The sequence below is a fragment of the Borostomias antarcticus genome, assembly GCF_949987555.1.
Source record: "Borostomias antarcticus genome assembly, chromosome: 11".
Classification (NCBI taxonomy): Eukaryota; Metazoa; Chordata; class Actinopteri; order Stomiiformes; family Stomiidae; genus Borostomias; species Borostomias antarcticus.
The window spans coordinates 18235132-18250363 of NC_140244.1; the positions used below are offsets into that span (position 1 = coordinate 18235132).

The 15232-nt window shown below is 47.0% G+C and overlaps 1 protein-coding gene across 1 annotated transcript; it reads right to left on the reverse strand.

The window, feature by feature from the left end:
- Positions 1–10801: 10801 nt before the first annotated feature.
- Positions 10802–15232, reverse strand: LOC311315448 (keratin, type II cytoskeletal 8-like; the record flags this gene model as incomplete). Its single annotated transcript, XM_084446118.1, has 9 exons — positions 10802–10896; positions 11068–11114; positions 11466–11686; positions 12941–13066; positions 13297–13461; positions 14004–14099; positions 14228–14288; positions 14490–14698; positions 14924–15232. The coding sequence occupies 9 exons, from the start codon at positions 15230–15232 to the stop codon at positions 10802–10804; spliced, it is 1329 nt and encodes a 442-aa protein (XP_084302244.1).

Below are 15232 nucleotides of genomic sequence, written 5' to 3' on the forward strand. Positions count from 1 at the left end.
GTGATAGGTCATAGCAGCAAATGAGAGACACTAGCCCAGGTTAGGGAATATCTATGGGTGGGAACGCCTGATTGCGAAAGTCGTTACTGACTGGTGTCGCCGGGATTCCGGCGCTACCAATGAATTGCCAGGATTTGAACACCAGATTTTTGCATGAAGTGTCCCAGTACCATAGAGAGATCTGCAGCATGCAGTAACATGGTTTTGGTCTTGAGACTATGGAGTCAGAGATGTGCTTGCCCAGTTTCACGTGCTGCTTCCTGTCAGACAGGAAGTCTGTGGTCTACCTGCAGGTGGGGTCAGGTAAGCGCATGCTCCAGAGTGAACGGGAAGATGGTGTTGAAAGCAGAGCTGAAGTCCATCAACCAGCTGGAGAATGAAGTGAAGGGCCATGTTTACTGCATCATCCACTGACCTGTTGGCTCTGTAGGCGGACTGCAGGGGGTCCAGGAGAGGGTCTGTGATGCATTTGAGAGGCTGCAGAACAAGGCACTTAAAAACCTTCATTGCTACAGTGGTCAGGGTGATGGGTCTATAGTCGTCCTTGCTTTCTTGGGGACAGGGATGATGATGGAGCTCTTGAAGCAGGCTAGTACTTGGCATGTCATAGTGAGTTTGTTTGCTTCCTTCCTTCATTCATCTACCCTGGCATTCCCCTTCCCCTTACTTTTTTTGACCTCTCGTCCGTCCTTCACGTCAAACAGCTAGTAGAACTGGATGGGCCAGCTGACCGCACACACGCGCACACACACGCAAACACGAGCTGCAAGCTAGCCTCCCATAAAGGTCTCTCTCAAGGACATCTGCGACCAATGTTAGCTAGCCCAGTTCGCCATGCACTAGCCTACTTTGCGTGTTGGCTACCGGGTTGCGAGATTACTTTTCGCAGTTTAGCAAGAACACCATAGAGGTGAGGGTCAGGTGTAGGGTTAGGGGTTAGGGTCTTAACCCTAAACTCAATGGTGTTATCGCTAAACTGCGAAACGCGTAGACACTCCCGGGTTACATTTGGCTGTGGCTATTGGCCTATTTGTAAATATCATGTTGCATAACAGCATTCCTAGCGGACATAAGGGGAAAGTTCATTTTCTTAACCCTATCTAGAAGCGCACCATGAACATTTTGCAACAGGACAGCATGGATTCGGAGTCGGAATATGATTTCAAAGATCTAATAAAAATAATGCCCTATTATGCTTGACATGTTTGTTAATGCTTATTCCCTTAAATAGGAACACATAAGCTGAACGTAGGCTGCAGCATCACGTTGATAAATTGGCAAACATGTAAGTTGACATACAGCATGGGTTGTGTGTTATTATACAGTACAGTATGTGTTGTCTGTGGTATAGGTATAATTATGTGTTATATACAGTATGTGTTGTGTGTGATATAGGTATAGTTGTGTGTTATATACAGTATGTGTTGTCAATCAATCAATCAATCAATCAATCAATCAAAGCTTCATTTGTATAGCGCATTTCATACCCAGAGGCAACACAATGCGCTTTACAGAGAACAAGGGAGGTGGGCATACGACCCACCTCTACATATTCCAGAGGGAAGCAAAAAAACAGTATCACCCGGGGGCCAGATAAGTGAACTGTAAAAATTCTTCCCTGACCCCTCTCAACAAGGCGATCGAGCAAGCTCCTGGAGTATGTCTACCGGCTAAGAACATGTATAAAGCAATACATTACATTAAATTACATTTCAGAGTAAGAGAGGCTCAAAAAGCATCATAGGAGAGACATGGCAAATACTGGTGTGTGTTTGCTATGGCCCAGGCATAAAGCCGGAAGTGGGCTGGTGTATGTCTGTGTGTACGTGTGTGTGTGTTAACTAAATGCTACGACATCCACAGCAGACACAGGGGTATCTATTGGACTCCGGGAGGTCTGCTGGTGACAGTGGGGCATCCACTGGACCTGGTTAGAAGATAGGAGGGAGAGAGAGAGGCACTGGGGAGAGGGAAGGCAAAACAGTGTTAGTAGCACACAGAGCCATAAAAGCAATACAGATATTAAAACAGGCAACCTGGAGCAAGCTCCTGGAATATATTTGTCTAACGGCTAAGAACATTTATAGAGCAATAAATTACATTAAATTACATTTTCAGAGGTATAATTATGTGTTATATACAGTATGTGTTGTGTGTGGTATAGGTATAGTTATGTGTTATATACAGTGTGTGTTGTGTGTGGTATAGGTATAGTTATGTGTTATATGCAGTGTGTGTTGTGTGTGATATAGGTATAGTTGTGTGTTATATACAGTGTGTGTTGTGTGTGGTATAGATATAGTTGTGTGTTATATACAGTATGTGTTGTGTGTGGTATAGGTATAGTTATGTGTTGTATACAGTGTGTGTTATGTGTGGTATAGGTATAGTTGTGTGTTACAGTATATTCAGTATGTGTTACATTGCATTACAGTCATTTAGCAGACACTTTTATCCAAAGTGACTTATTTCAATAATTGCATTTAATGTAGATACTGTAGTAAACATACTACTACTCGTACTACTGGGGGGGATATGGGTGGGGAGAGACAGAGAGAGAGAGAGAGAGAGAGAGAGAGAGAGAGAGAGAGAGAAATAAACTAAGTTTAGTTCAAATGCAACTTCGTGATGTTGAATAAATGTAGTAATTCTGTTATAAGTGCGCCCATCTGTGTTATGATGAATGATATGGTCAGACTAGGTTGCTCCTGCAGCTGTTGGCTGTCATGACTGAACAATGAATTCATACATTTTCAACGATGATCACATGAATGAGAAATGAGTAATTTTCAATAGTAGGCTATACAGTAGGGTGCTCCTACATCCATAGCACTGGTCTCCAAACGGTCTTCATCAAACCTGTTTTGGTTGGGTTCGCGGCTGTTCAGGGACTGAGGTAGGCCTAATGTTAACGGAACAAGACAAGTAGCCAAACCGTTTCGTCAGCATTTTGACGTTGTGTCTCAAAGTAGGCTACTTTATGAATAGAATAACAGGACCCGGGGGGCTTTAATCGGCCACACGACACCGCTCTCTCTCATCGGATCATGACTCGGGGGTCAGAAGCACAGCGCGCCTCTATCGTGGGCTCCTTTCAAATCCTAATGGCCTACGAGTAGTCTTCAAAATAACAAAACGCCCTTGAATATGAATGATTCATAGAGAGCGATTACCCTTATTTAATATCGCCAATAATGCCTATCCATCTCTATCGAAAACGTGGACAATTAACGACTGCAGCGCTGAGTGACATCTCTACGGACACTATGCTATCTGTTGTTATCCGAACAGCGCTCCTATTTAATTCTGAATGTCGGAGTGTATTAAATAAGGGGTATCGTTGGGTCTTAAGCAAAAATAAAATAGCTTAAATCTATTTAAATCTAGCCCTACATTTATTTCAATTATAGCCGCCTGGACTAGCCGTCAAATCACAGTGTTCTATCCGGTCTGTGACATCACGGGCACTACGGCGTAACATGTTGACGTCACAGCGGCAAGGTACATATCTGGACTAGCCGTCCAATCACAGTGTTCTATCCGGTCTGTGACATCACGGGCACTACGGCGTAACATGTTGACGTCACAGCGGCAAGGTACATATACTCTTGTAAGTGGACAAGCCTCAGTGCGGTGTGTGCGATGAGACGAACATGTGGCTAAAGATTGCACTAGTGTTCGCTAGTGTAATAACTAATGTTTTTAGAACCCGAGAGAGTGTGCCGTGTGGACATCTACACCAAGGTCCTGCGGCGACGCCCTTGCAGACAACCCCGTCCCAGGATCGTGATCTGAAATTCCTCAACACGGCAGTTGTGACCTCTCTCTATATTATCCTGATCGTGTCTTGGCTGTTTGATCAATGGAGAAATCGCCACCGAAACATTGAGGTTGGTAATCAAAGTTGCATTGTACATTTACAATTCAAACAATTACAGAAGCTGTTATGTCTTTGTGAAGCCTTAATGACCTCAACCTCCATCTGGTATTTCCTTTATGAATTAGGATGAAAACCTTGAAGACATTGATTGGTAAGTTGATAATGTTTTTTTCAGTGTATCCAACCATGTGTGTGTGTGTGTGTATGTGTGTTTGTTTGTGCGTGCGCGTGTGCATGCATGTGTGAGATGTGTGTGTTTATGTGTAAAATGTGTGGTATGATGCATTTTGATTGTACAAGTGTACTGAAATCATCAAAAGTCATTTTATTTTATTTTATTTTATTGTATCTCAAAAGGGCCCAGCAGGACAGTGTGACGGTCGACAGCTGCTCTGCCCATCTGGACGAGCTAATGCAGATGCATGAGCGCCACTGGGACTGTCGAGGACAAGACGATTCAGGTTCTGACTCCTATGATCCGGGGGGCCGTGGACAAGACCCAGTGTCTGAGATGAGTAGAGGCTTCGCCCACGTGCCACCTGGCGGCGTCGCCAAGCCCTTCCCAACACACAAGGGCAAAAGTTTAAAGGGCAAATCAGAGCTGAACGTTCCTCTCTCAGCCAAGGCCGACAGGGAGCGTCTGGTGCTGCCTCGCTGTCAGAGGCTCTGTTGCAAGAGCTCAGACTCTCTGGTGAACAGGGCAGCTGTCACAGCCCCGTCTGTCACAGCACTGTCTGTCACCGGTCCATTTGACACAGCCCCGTCTGACACAGCCCCGTCTGTCAGACCACCATTCACGATCACCAGGACCAGTAGAGTTGACAGCCCCGCTAGCGCCTTATCCACCCCCATGGCATCTAGTGGTGTGCTGGTAAAGGGACAATCTGACCAGGACGTTCCACGATCACCTGAGCGCCACGGGAGGCAAGGTCTGGAGCTCTCTCGGCGTCGGAGGCTTTTTCACAAGAAGTGGGAGGGAGTCTATCAAGGGTCGGCCATTTCCACCTTGGACTCTATGGTTAAGAGGGCCGCTGACACAGCTCCATCTGTCAGTCGACCACTTTCCATGACCAGGACCAGTAGAGTTGACAGCCCCGCTAGCGCCTTATCCACCCCCATGGCGTCTAGTGGGGTGGCGCTAAAGGGACAATCTGACTCCGATGTTCCACGATCACCCAAGTGCCACTGGAGACAAGATCTGGAGCTCTCTCAGCGTCGGAGGCTCATTTCTAAGATGTGGGAAGAAATCTGTCAAGGGGCGACCTCTTCCACCTTGGACTCTTTGATGAAGAGGACACCTGACACAGCCCTGTCTGACGCAGTCCCTTCTATCACAGCTCCATCTGTCTCTCCTCTTCCCCCTACTCCACCACCACCACGCCCCCCTACTCCTCTTCCTCCTCCCCCTACTCCACCACCACGCCCCCCTACTCCTCCTCCTCCTCCCCTAACTCCACCACCACGCCCCCCTACTCCTCCTCCTCCACCATTCGCGATGACCAAGACCGTTAGAGTTGACAGCCCCGCTAGCTCCTTATCCACCCCCATGGCGTCTAGTGGGGTGGCGCTAAAGGGACAATCTGACTCCGATGTTCCACGATCACCCAAGTGCCACTGGAGACAAGATCTGGAGCTCTCTCAGCGTCGGAGGCTCATTCCTAAGATGTGGGAAGAAATCTGTCAAGGGGCGACCTCTTCCACCTTGGACTCTTTGATGAAGAGGACACCTGACACAGCCCTGTCTGACGCAGTCCCTTCTATCACAGCTCCATCTGTCTCTCCTCTTCCCCCTACTCCACCACCACCACGCCCCCCTACTCCTCTTCCTCCTCCCCCTACTCCACCACCACGCCCCCCTACTCCTCCTCCTCCTCCCCCAACTCCACCACCACGCCCCCCTACTCCTCCTCCTCCACCATTCGCGATGACCAAGACCGTTAGAGTTGACAGCCCCGCTAGCGCCTTATCCACCCCCATGGCGTCTAGTGGGGTGGCGCTAAAGGGACAATCTGACTCCGATGTTCCACGATCACCCAAGTGCCACTGGAGACAAGATCTGGAGCTCTCTCAGCGTCGGAGGCTCATTCCTAAGAAGTGGGAAGAAATCTGTCAAGGGGCGACCTCTTCCACCTTGGACTCTTTGATGAAGAGGACACCTGACACAGCCCTGTCTGACGCAGTCCCTTCTATCACAGCTCCATCTGTCTCTCCTCTTCCCCCTACTCCACCACCACCACGCCCCCCTACTCCTCTTCCTCCTCCCCCTACTCCACCACCACGCCCCCCTACTCCTCCTCCTCCTCCCCCAACTCCACCACCACGCCCCCCTACTCCTCCTCCACCACCATTTGCGATGACCAAGACCGTTAGAGTTGACAGCCCCGCTAGCGCCTTATCCACCCCCATGGCGTCTAGTGGGGTGGCGCTGAAGGGACAATCTGACTCCGATGTTCCACGATCACCCAAGTGCCACTGGAGACAAGATCTGGAGCTCTCTCAGCGTCGGAGGCTCATTCCTAAGAAGTGGGAAGAAATCTGTCAAGGGGCGACCTCTTCCACCTTGGACTCTTTGATGAAGAGGACACCTGACACAGCCCTGTCTGACGCAGTCCCTTCTATCACAGCTCCATCTGTCTCTCCTCTTCCCCCTACTCCACCACCACCACGCCCCCCTTCTCCTCTTCCTCCTCCCCCTACTCCACCACCACGCCCCCCTACTCCTCCTCTTCCTCCCCCTACTCCACCACCACGCCCCCCTACTCCTCCTCCTCCACCATTTGCGATGACCAAGACCGTTAGAGGAGACAGCCCCGCTAGTACCTTATCCACCCCCATGGCGTCTAGTGGGGTGGCGCTAAAGGGACAATCTGAGCCGGACCCGCTTGTCAGACCAAGTTGCACCTATATTGAAGCGTTCAAACAAAGTTTTTCCGTCTTGGAACGTGAGCTGATGGAAAGGAACCAGAGGTGCTTTCAGGAGATGTTCGAAAGAACCCATCACAGAGCAGCCACTTCCACCTCGGACTCTCTGATAATGAGGGAACCTGACACAGACCCGTCTGACATAGCCCCATCTATCACAGCTCCATCTGTCTCTCCTCTTCCCCCTACTCCACCACCACCACTCCCCCCTACTCCTCTTCCTCCCCCCTACTCCTCCTCCTCCTCCCCCTACTCCACCACCACGCCCCCCTACTCCTCCTCCTCCACCATTTGCGATGACCAAGACCGTTAGAGGAGACAGCCCCGCTAGCGCCTTATCCACCCCCATGGCGTCTAGTGGTGTGCTGGTAAAGTGGCAAACATTCCACGATCTCAGGGTGTGTGAAGAAGTGTCATCTAGACCATCACCATCTACCCCATTGGCCTCAGATTAGGTTTGTTCAGTTTGGGGTTACTTGTTATTATGTCTTGTGCTTGTACTGATTTCATTTGAGAATAAAGTCTCTGAACATTCTCTGCCTGTGGACTAAGATACTTTGTGCAATAAAATGTGTAATAAAAATTGAATTAAAGCCGCAAGCAACAATGAGACGAGGTCCTACGGTTACGCCCCCTTAAAGCTCAATGAGATTTGAGAAGAATGAGAAACTTTTTTATGGTTCAATATTCACTTTTACTTCCTATTAGTTTATGAAATGGCCTTAGCAAGACCCCAAAAATCATTTTCGTGACATGAGACTGCATGAGACCCTGTGAATTTAATTTCGGTATACTGATTAGTACACTGGCGGGAAATCTTGTGGTGGAAATGGAAGTGACACGTTCTGCGTGTCACAATATCAGGAAGACAACAAACTTTGCCCAGCGAAACAAAATCTACATGCACATACTGTACAAGAAAGAAGACTGGTATTGACCTGCATTGAAGACATCCTTCCAGAAAGTAGCTACAATCTTCCGATCCAGTCTGCGCACGCACGTTTGTTATCATTTTCCCCCCATCATTACAGCGAGTGAGTGGGGGATTGTGGGAAGTGTGGTTAAAACGCAGTGCCGATTTTATCACGACCAGAGGGGCTGCCAAAGTGCCGAGTTATCTTGTGTAGCTTTAATCAAATAGAAAATGTCTTAGTACATCTTTGCAAATTATTAAGTACAATAGCCTACACGTAGCACAATTACCAATTGAATATACCTTGCTGAACTAAACTGACTGTTGCTTCTCAATCAAATGGTTGTACTCTCCAAAACATGTAAGCATCTTTTCATTGTGTGAGTCATCACATGCAAAACAGTCCATTCAATTGTCACAATTGAACATAATTCCATGAATATCATCACATTACATTCTATGAATCTCTTGTAGAACATTTGCTAAATTGATTACAGTAATTGACTGCCAGGTGAAACTAGAACTTGACTAATGAAGGGTGAGTGTCACACATTCTCATTTCATTCTCAGATGACCAATCAAACACTATGTTTATTTACCTGACAGGTACTATCCATGAGTATGATTTTTACCAAACATAATACAGTTGTGAATGATTCTTTGTCACGTCATCTGCCTAGACCAGAGAAGGTGAGATAAGGCTTTCAACAGTAGTTTTTCAACAGTACAGCAGGTGTTGAAGGTGTTTTATGTCTCTCTTAACAGCTCACCCAGGAATTCCACCCAGCCAGTTTTTCCTGTGCAGATCAAATGAAAATAGCTGTGTTTAACTACTTAGATAGAGACAATCATAGTAATCTGGACAGAACACAATAGGGTGTGTTTTCAGACATACCTTGAACAGACATAATGATCATGTCTACATGGTAGGGTGTGGATGTTAATGGAACTCTGATAACATAATAGCCTACCTTACTGACATCTAACAACATCCCGTTCAGAAATGGACTGGAAGGAGCTTCACTGATAATGGTGAATTGTACAATCACACCACCATAGAGAATGAATGGGGAAATGTAGCCTACAGTATTTCGCTCCTGAGTCCCAACTGAATGGCTGTCAATGGGTTATTCATAATCCATGCATATAACAATGCTAATCGACTCCAAACAGCTCAAAAGCATTACTCTGGATGCTAGGTGGTATACTAAGTTTCTCTGGATGCTAGGTTGTAGGTCCTCTGGATGCTAGGTGGTATATTAGGTTCCTCTGGATGCTTGGTGGTATACTAAGTTCCTCTGGAGGCTAGGTGGTATACTAGGTTCCTCTGGATGCTAGGTGGCATACTAAGTTCCTCTGGATGCTAGGTGGTAAACTAGGTTCCTCTGGATGCTAGGTGGTAGCCAGGTGGTATACTAAGTTCCTCTGGATGCTAGGTGGTATACTAGGTTCCTCTGGATGCTAGGTGGTATACTAGGTTCCTCTGGATGCTAGGTGGAAGCCAGGTGGTATATTTAGTTCCTCTGGATGCTAGGTGGTATATTTAGTTCCTCTGAATGCTAGGTGGCATACTAGGTTCCTCTGAATGCTAGGTGGCATACTAGGTTCCTCTGGATCAGTGGTTCTTAACCTGGGTTCGATCGAACCCCAGGGGTTCGGTGAGTCAGTCTCAGGGGTTCGGCGGAGGTCAAGACACACACCCGACTCATATGATTCGTGATGACACGCCCCGCTTGGCCATCATTGGCAACAGCAGAAGTCACACTGATTTGCAGTAAATATTCATTATTATGTTTTTGTTTTTGTGTGAAAATCATGTTTTGATGGTTTTGTTCTTTGAACACAGTGATGTTGATGCACGGTTCATTTTGTGCACCAGTAAAATATATACCTATGTTTTGAATTTGAAAAAATCATATTTTATTTTTCCAATTAAGAAGGGTTCGGTGAATGCGCATATGAAACTGGTGGGGTTCAGTACCTCCAACAAGGTTAAGAACCACTGCTCTGGATGCTAGGTGGTAGCCAGGTGGTATACTAAGTTCCTCTGGATGCTAGGTGGTATACTAAGATCTTCTGGATCCTAGGTGGTATACTAAGATCCTCTGGATGCTAGGTGGTATACTACTGTAAGTTCCACTGGTGTTTCGCTACAGCTTGGCAAGTCCTGTGAGAGGGTGTGTGTGTGAACCAAGATGGTGAAAGAGACATGTTCTCTTTGTTAGAATTCCTCATTATTTATTGCGTTTAATATAATAACTGTGCCATAGGGCAAAATATTACAATACTCAACACTGTAATGTCCTGTAATGCAACACCTGCCAAATGTTAACTTCAAACATAGCCCGGTCCTCGACATAATTGTGTCGGATGAAGAGAGAGACAGACAGACAGACAGACAGACAGACAGGCACGGTCTCTGACATTTACGGTACATGTCCTAAGTCTAGACTTACATGCATGTTATAATTGTTACATACATTGACCAGTTTCTCCTCCAGAGAGAACAACAAAACCTGTTGTGATTTCAGGTACAGTCTGTTTTATCCCTCTGTCTGGTTTCAGGTCTCTTATCTTACCCTCGCCATGCACGTAGCGTTAGGTATTTAAAATCCTAATAATAAACATGAGCATTGCTCTTTGAAGCCGTTGGAATGAGAGGAATGACGAAAATGTGTGTCATGTAACTATAGGCATGTCCGGTGAGACATACTGTTGGCATTGTTTTGTCAAAAGTGAAAGAAGAGATACGCAAGTGACTGTTCCATCATTGGCTTGTCTTTATTTGGGTTTTGAATGTTGAAAACATTGCACCATAAGACACAAACGATTAGGCTATAATAAGAAAGGCAATCGTGAAAAGACAAATGGCAGCAATTCACTTCAAGATTTAGGCCTACTTCAAATGTAAAAGAAAACCTCAATACACCATGACAGCTGTCCAGTGAGGTGGATGAGATCAGATGAGATCAGATGTATTGAGGGATTTTTAAGTGTTTGTTTCACAGATAATAATAAATCATATTTAGTTCCAGTTCTTCCAGTTTCTTCTTCCAGGCTTCTTTCATTCACAGAGTCACTCACGTTCAGTTGTACAATGTGTCCTGTGTCTCCACCATCTTGATGATGACCGAGGGAGTTTTGCGGCTGGGTTCGGCGGGGCTGCACACCACCATGGGGCCTGGGAGAAAGAGCAGGGTAGAGAGACGTCAGGATGAGAGAAATACTACACACCTCATGACTAAGGAAAACTCTAGGAGGTGCATCATTGTTCAATACAGTACATATAACTGACAGCTGATATTACTAACAATTCAGTCATTCTGTTTAGAGGCTATATTGATATACTTACTATAGTTAGGCACTTTCTGGATGTTGGTAATAGCCTGCTGTCCAATTCTATTTGGGGAAACAGAAAGAGACGTGAGTTGGATCACATCATACAGCTCAGCGTATTGCAAATATTGAGAGACATCTGCTCTACATAGGCAAGGCAAGTTTATTTATATAGCACATTTCAGATTTGTATAGCACATTTCAGCAACAAGGCAATTCAAAGTGCTTTACATGAGACATTAAAAGCATCAAGACAAAGTGCAACACATAAAAGGTCATATATGCAAATCAAACATAGCTGATGACAGAAATAATATGTGCTGTTGAGTTTTACTGTTGTTTAACTGTACTCCTACTACGAATGCAGCTGTGTCTCTCCATACAGTGTGTCTACCCTCTGGTCTGAAGTCTCACCTGCCCTCCTCTCCCTCCAGCAGCTTCCTGTAGGTGGAGATCTCGATGTCCAGGGCCAGCTTGATGTTCATCAGCTCCTGGTACTCCTTCAGCTGCCAGGCCATGTCCTGCTTGGCCCTCTGCAGAGCCAGCTCCAGGTCTCTGATACGGCCCCTGGCGTCCTTCAACGCCAGTTCCCCACGTTCCTCCGCCTCGGCGACGTGGTTCTCCAGGTTGGAACGCTACAGGGAGGGGGAGGGAAGGGGAGGGGGACACGTGAGTTCTGTTGAACAGTGAACTGCCATTAAGACCTTGCAGTTTTAATCACTAGCCAAAATGATCCGTCATTCTACCCTCGGTTTGATCGATGATCTTACGCGATCAACGTGGTTATCATTGTCTCCCTCATCAACTAACCCAACACCCTTGGATTCTCTCACCCAGCTTGCAGGGAATGTTCTCACAACAATGGAGAACATTCCCAACACGTTCTACTAATGTTTTCACATTCTTAGAACACTATCAGAACAAATGATTGCTAGCTGGGCAGTTTCTTGTTAGGAAGGAGGTGCCATGCTTGTATGGGCTGTGACTGGGACTCTACAGGCTACCTGACTGGGTGATTGAATCCTACTGTTGTCATTACTCACTATCGCTTAACAATTTGAATTTTTGAAGTGAGGACACATCCTCCCCCCCAGATGCAGAGGCAGTTCAGTACGAAGCTGGTATCTCTCCAGTCAGGCTAGGTATCACTACTGAAGCTTAAGTGAAGACCCCACTTGGATCACCAAGTGTGCTGCATTCTCAGTCCAGCTTCCGATTTGTTGTCCGATTTCGAAGTTGCCTGATGAAGACAAGGGTCGAAACGTTGCGTTGTGGACCGGGAGATATCAGTGTGTGGATCTTTCCTCTCTCCGAACATAATGTACTCTGAGATCCAGCACCTGGCCTACTACGGTTGGATGTGCGCACAGCTCTTTTGCCTTCTGTCAGCTTCCGATCTGTGCCACGCTCGGATGCATGTTATCGCTGTCCCTGTGCCATCCAGCCTTGCGTGCCACTCACCTGTCCCCTCACTCACCTGTCCCCTCACTCACCTGTCCTCTCACTCCCCTGTCCCCTCACTCACCTGTCCTCTCACTCACCTGTCCTCTCACTCACCTGTCTTCTCACCCACCTGTCCCCTCACTCACCTGTCCCCTCACTCACCTGTCCCCTCACTCACCTGTCCCCTCACTCACCTGTCCCCTCACTCACCTGTCCCGTCACTCAATCAATCAAATCAATCAAAGCTTTATTTGTATAGCGCATTTCATACCCAGAGGCAACACAATGCGCTTTACAGAGAACAAGGGAGGTGGACATACGTCCCACCCCTACATATTCCAGAGGGAAGCAAAAAAACTGTAATCACCCGGGGGCCAGAAAAGTGAGCTGTGAACATTCTTCCCTGACCCCTCTCAACAAGGTGATCGAGCAAGCTCCTCACTCACCTGTCCCCTCACGGCCACGATCTCGCTCTGCAGCCTGGCGATCATCCGGTTCAGCTCAGCGATCTCGCTCTTGTTGCTGCGCAGCTCTTCCCCATACTTGTCAGCCTGGGCGGACATCTGGTCAAACTGGCAGGGAACAGACGGTGAGAGTTACCTTCGCTGTTTCACTTTCCAGAGCAGCCTAGGCTCAGATAGACCGGCAGCATTTGACAATCATGCAAGCCCAAAACATGACAGAACAACCCAACCGATGGTCTTTATTTTTTATTTATATAAAGATTTTTGGTTGTCTGTATTATCCCTACTGTAAGTATACCGTAGCTGACCGTGTCCTTTGACCCCTGGCCTGCTCTCACCTTAGTCTTGTGCCAGCTCTCGGCCTCCTCACGGCTGCGTGCGGCGATGCCCTCGTACTGGGCCTTGACCTCGTCGATGGTCTGACTCATGTTGAGGGCCCGGGAGTTGTCCATCTGCACCACCACCGAGGTGTCCTTCATGTCGGCCTGTAGCTCACGCAGCTCCTAGAGAGGAAGTAAGTAAGTACGTAAGTAAGTAAGTACGTAAGTAAACTTTATTTCTATAGCGCTCTTCACAGCACGGATGCACAGAGTGCTTTACAGTAATAAATTAAAATCAAACATAAAATATGCAATCCAAAAACACATTAACACGAGAAACAAACAAAAGAGAACAACAACAGCGATATACTGTAGTGTTCTCAGTCACTCAGACCATTCATAGCCCATCTCTATTTGTATAGTTGTCAGTAGTACTATACAGCCCTGGGGCCTCATTTATCATTGTGGATACACCCTTTTTCATTTACACCTGCTTTTTGTACTTGGTTTTCTTCGCAAATAATGTGATGTATCATGCCAAAACTCGATGGGAAATATTGTGAGATATATACACAGAGTTTTGTCATGATACATCACATTATTTGCGGAGAAAAGCAAGTACAAAAATCAGGTGTAAATGAAAAAGGGTGTATCCACAATGATAAATGAGGCCCCTGACATCTTTGATTGCATGAAATCTCGCTGAATGGATCACAATGTTTTACCTCATTATACATGGCCTTGAGGAAGTTGATCTCATCCACCAGGCCAGACACCCTGTCCTCTAGATCGATCTTGGACAGGTACCCAGAGTCCACATCCTACCAGACGACAGCACACGTTAGCGACACAACCGAAAAAGCAGCTGTCTCTGCCAACAGAAGGATGTGTACGAATGTTGAACCTCCACAGATTGTGATCTGAGGCGGTGGCTGTCACCTCTCACTACCTTTTTCAGAAAAACAAAATCATTCTCTGCCGCATTCCTCTTGTTGATCTCTTCCTCATATCTGGAACAGGCCAGAGCAACCAATCAGCATCAACAACAGATGAACAACAAGAATAACAAAGACAACGATACTTCTGACTAGTAGTCTAGTGCATTACTGTGTGGAGCACAGACACAAGACCCAAGACAGAAGACGCCAAAACATTTGTTTCACAGCTGGTTAATGGCATTTCCTCGGACGGAGAACCTTGTGGGTTCTTACTTTGTCTTGTAGTCCTCCACGTTCCGGTGCACGCTGAGGTTCTCCATGTCTAGACTGTCCCTGACGTTCTCGATCTGTTGCAGCTGCATCTGCAGGTTGGCGATGTAGTTTTTGAACAAGGGCTCAACGCTGGAGGGGCCTGTGGTCTGGCTTTCCAGAAGATTCCACTTGGTCTCCAGCATCTTGTTCTGTTGCTCTAAGAATCGCACCTGTTTACAGCACACACACGGACACACACACACACACACACACACACACACACACACAGTAATCAGTTAATAACTCCAGGTTATGGATTGGCTTTCTGTATGTAAGATTGCATGCTCATGGTTATGGATTGGAATTGTAGGATTTTCAGGGTTTCGGTTGTGTGGGCAGCGTACAGCAACTGTCTTAACACAGAGTAGGAGCAGAAAAGGAACGAAGGGTCTTACCTTATCGATGAAGGAGGCAAAGCGGTCATTGAGGCCCTTGATCTGGTCCTTCTCCAGTGTGCGGACAGCCTGGATGGCCGGGTCGATGTCCAGCTTCAGGGGGGTCAGCAGACTCTTGTTGATAGCCACGGCTGTGATGGGCGGCCCCATGTAGCAGCCGGTGCTGATCTTGCGGCTAACGGACAACGAGTCCACGGACATGCCGCTGTAGCCCGATGCTCTCTTCACATTCGGGCCGCTGTAGCACTTGCTGCTGTAACTGGGGGACCTGACTCCGTAGCTGGAGGTCCCGCTCTGTGCCTTGCTCAT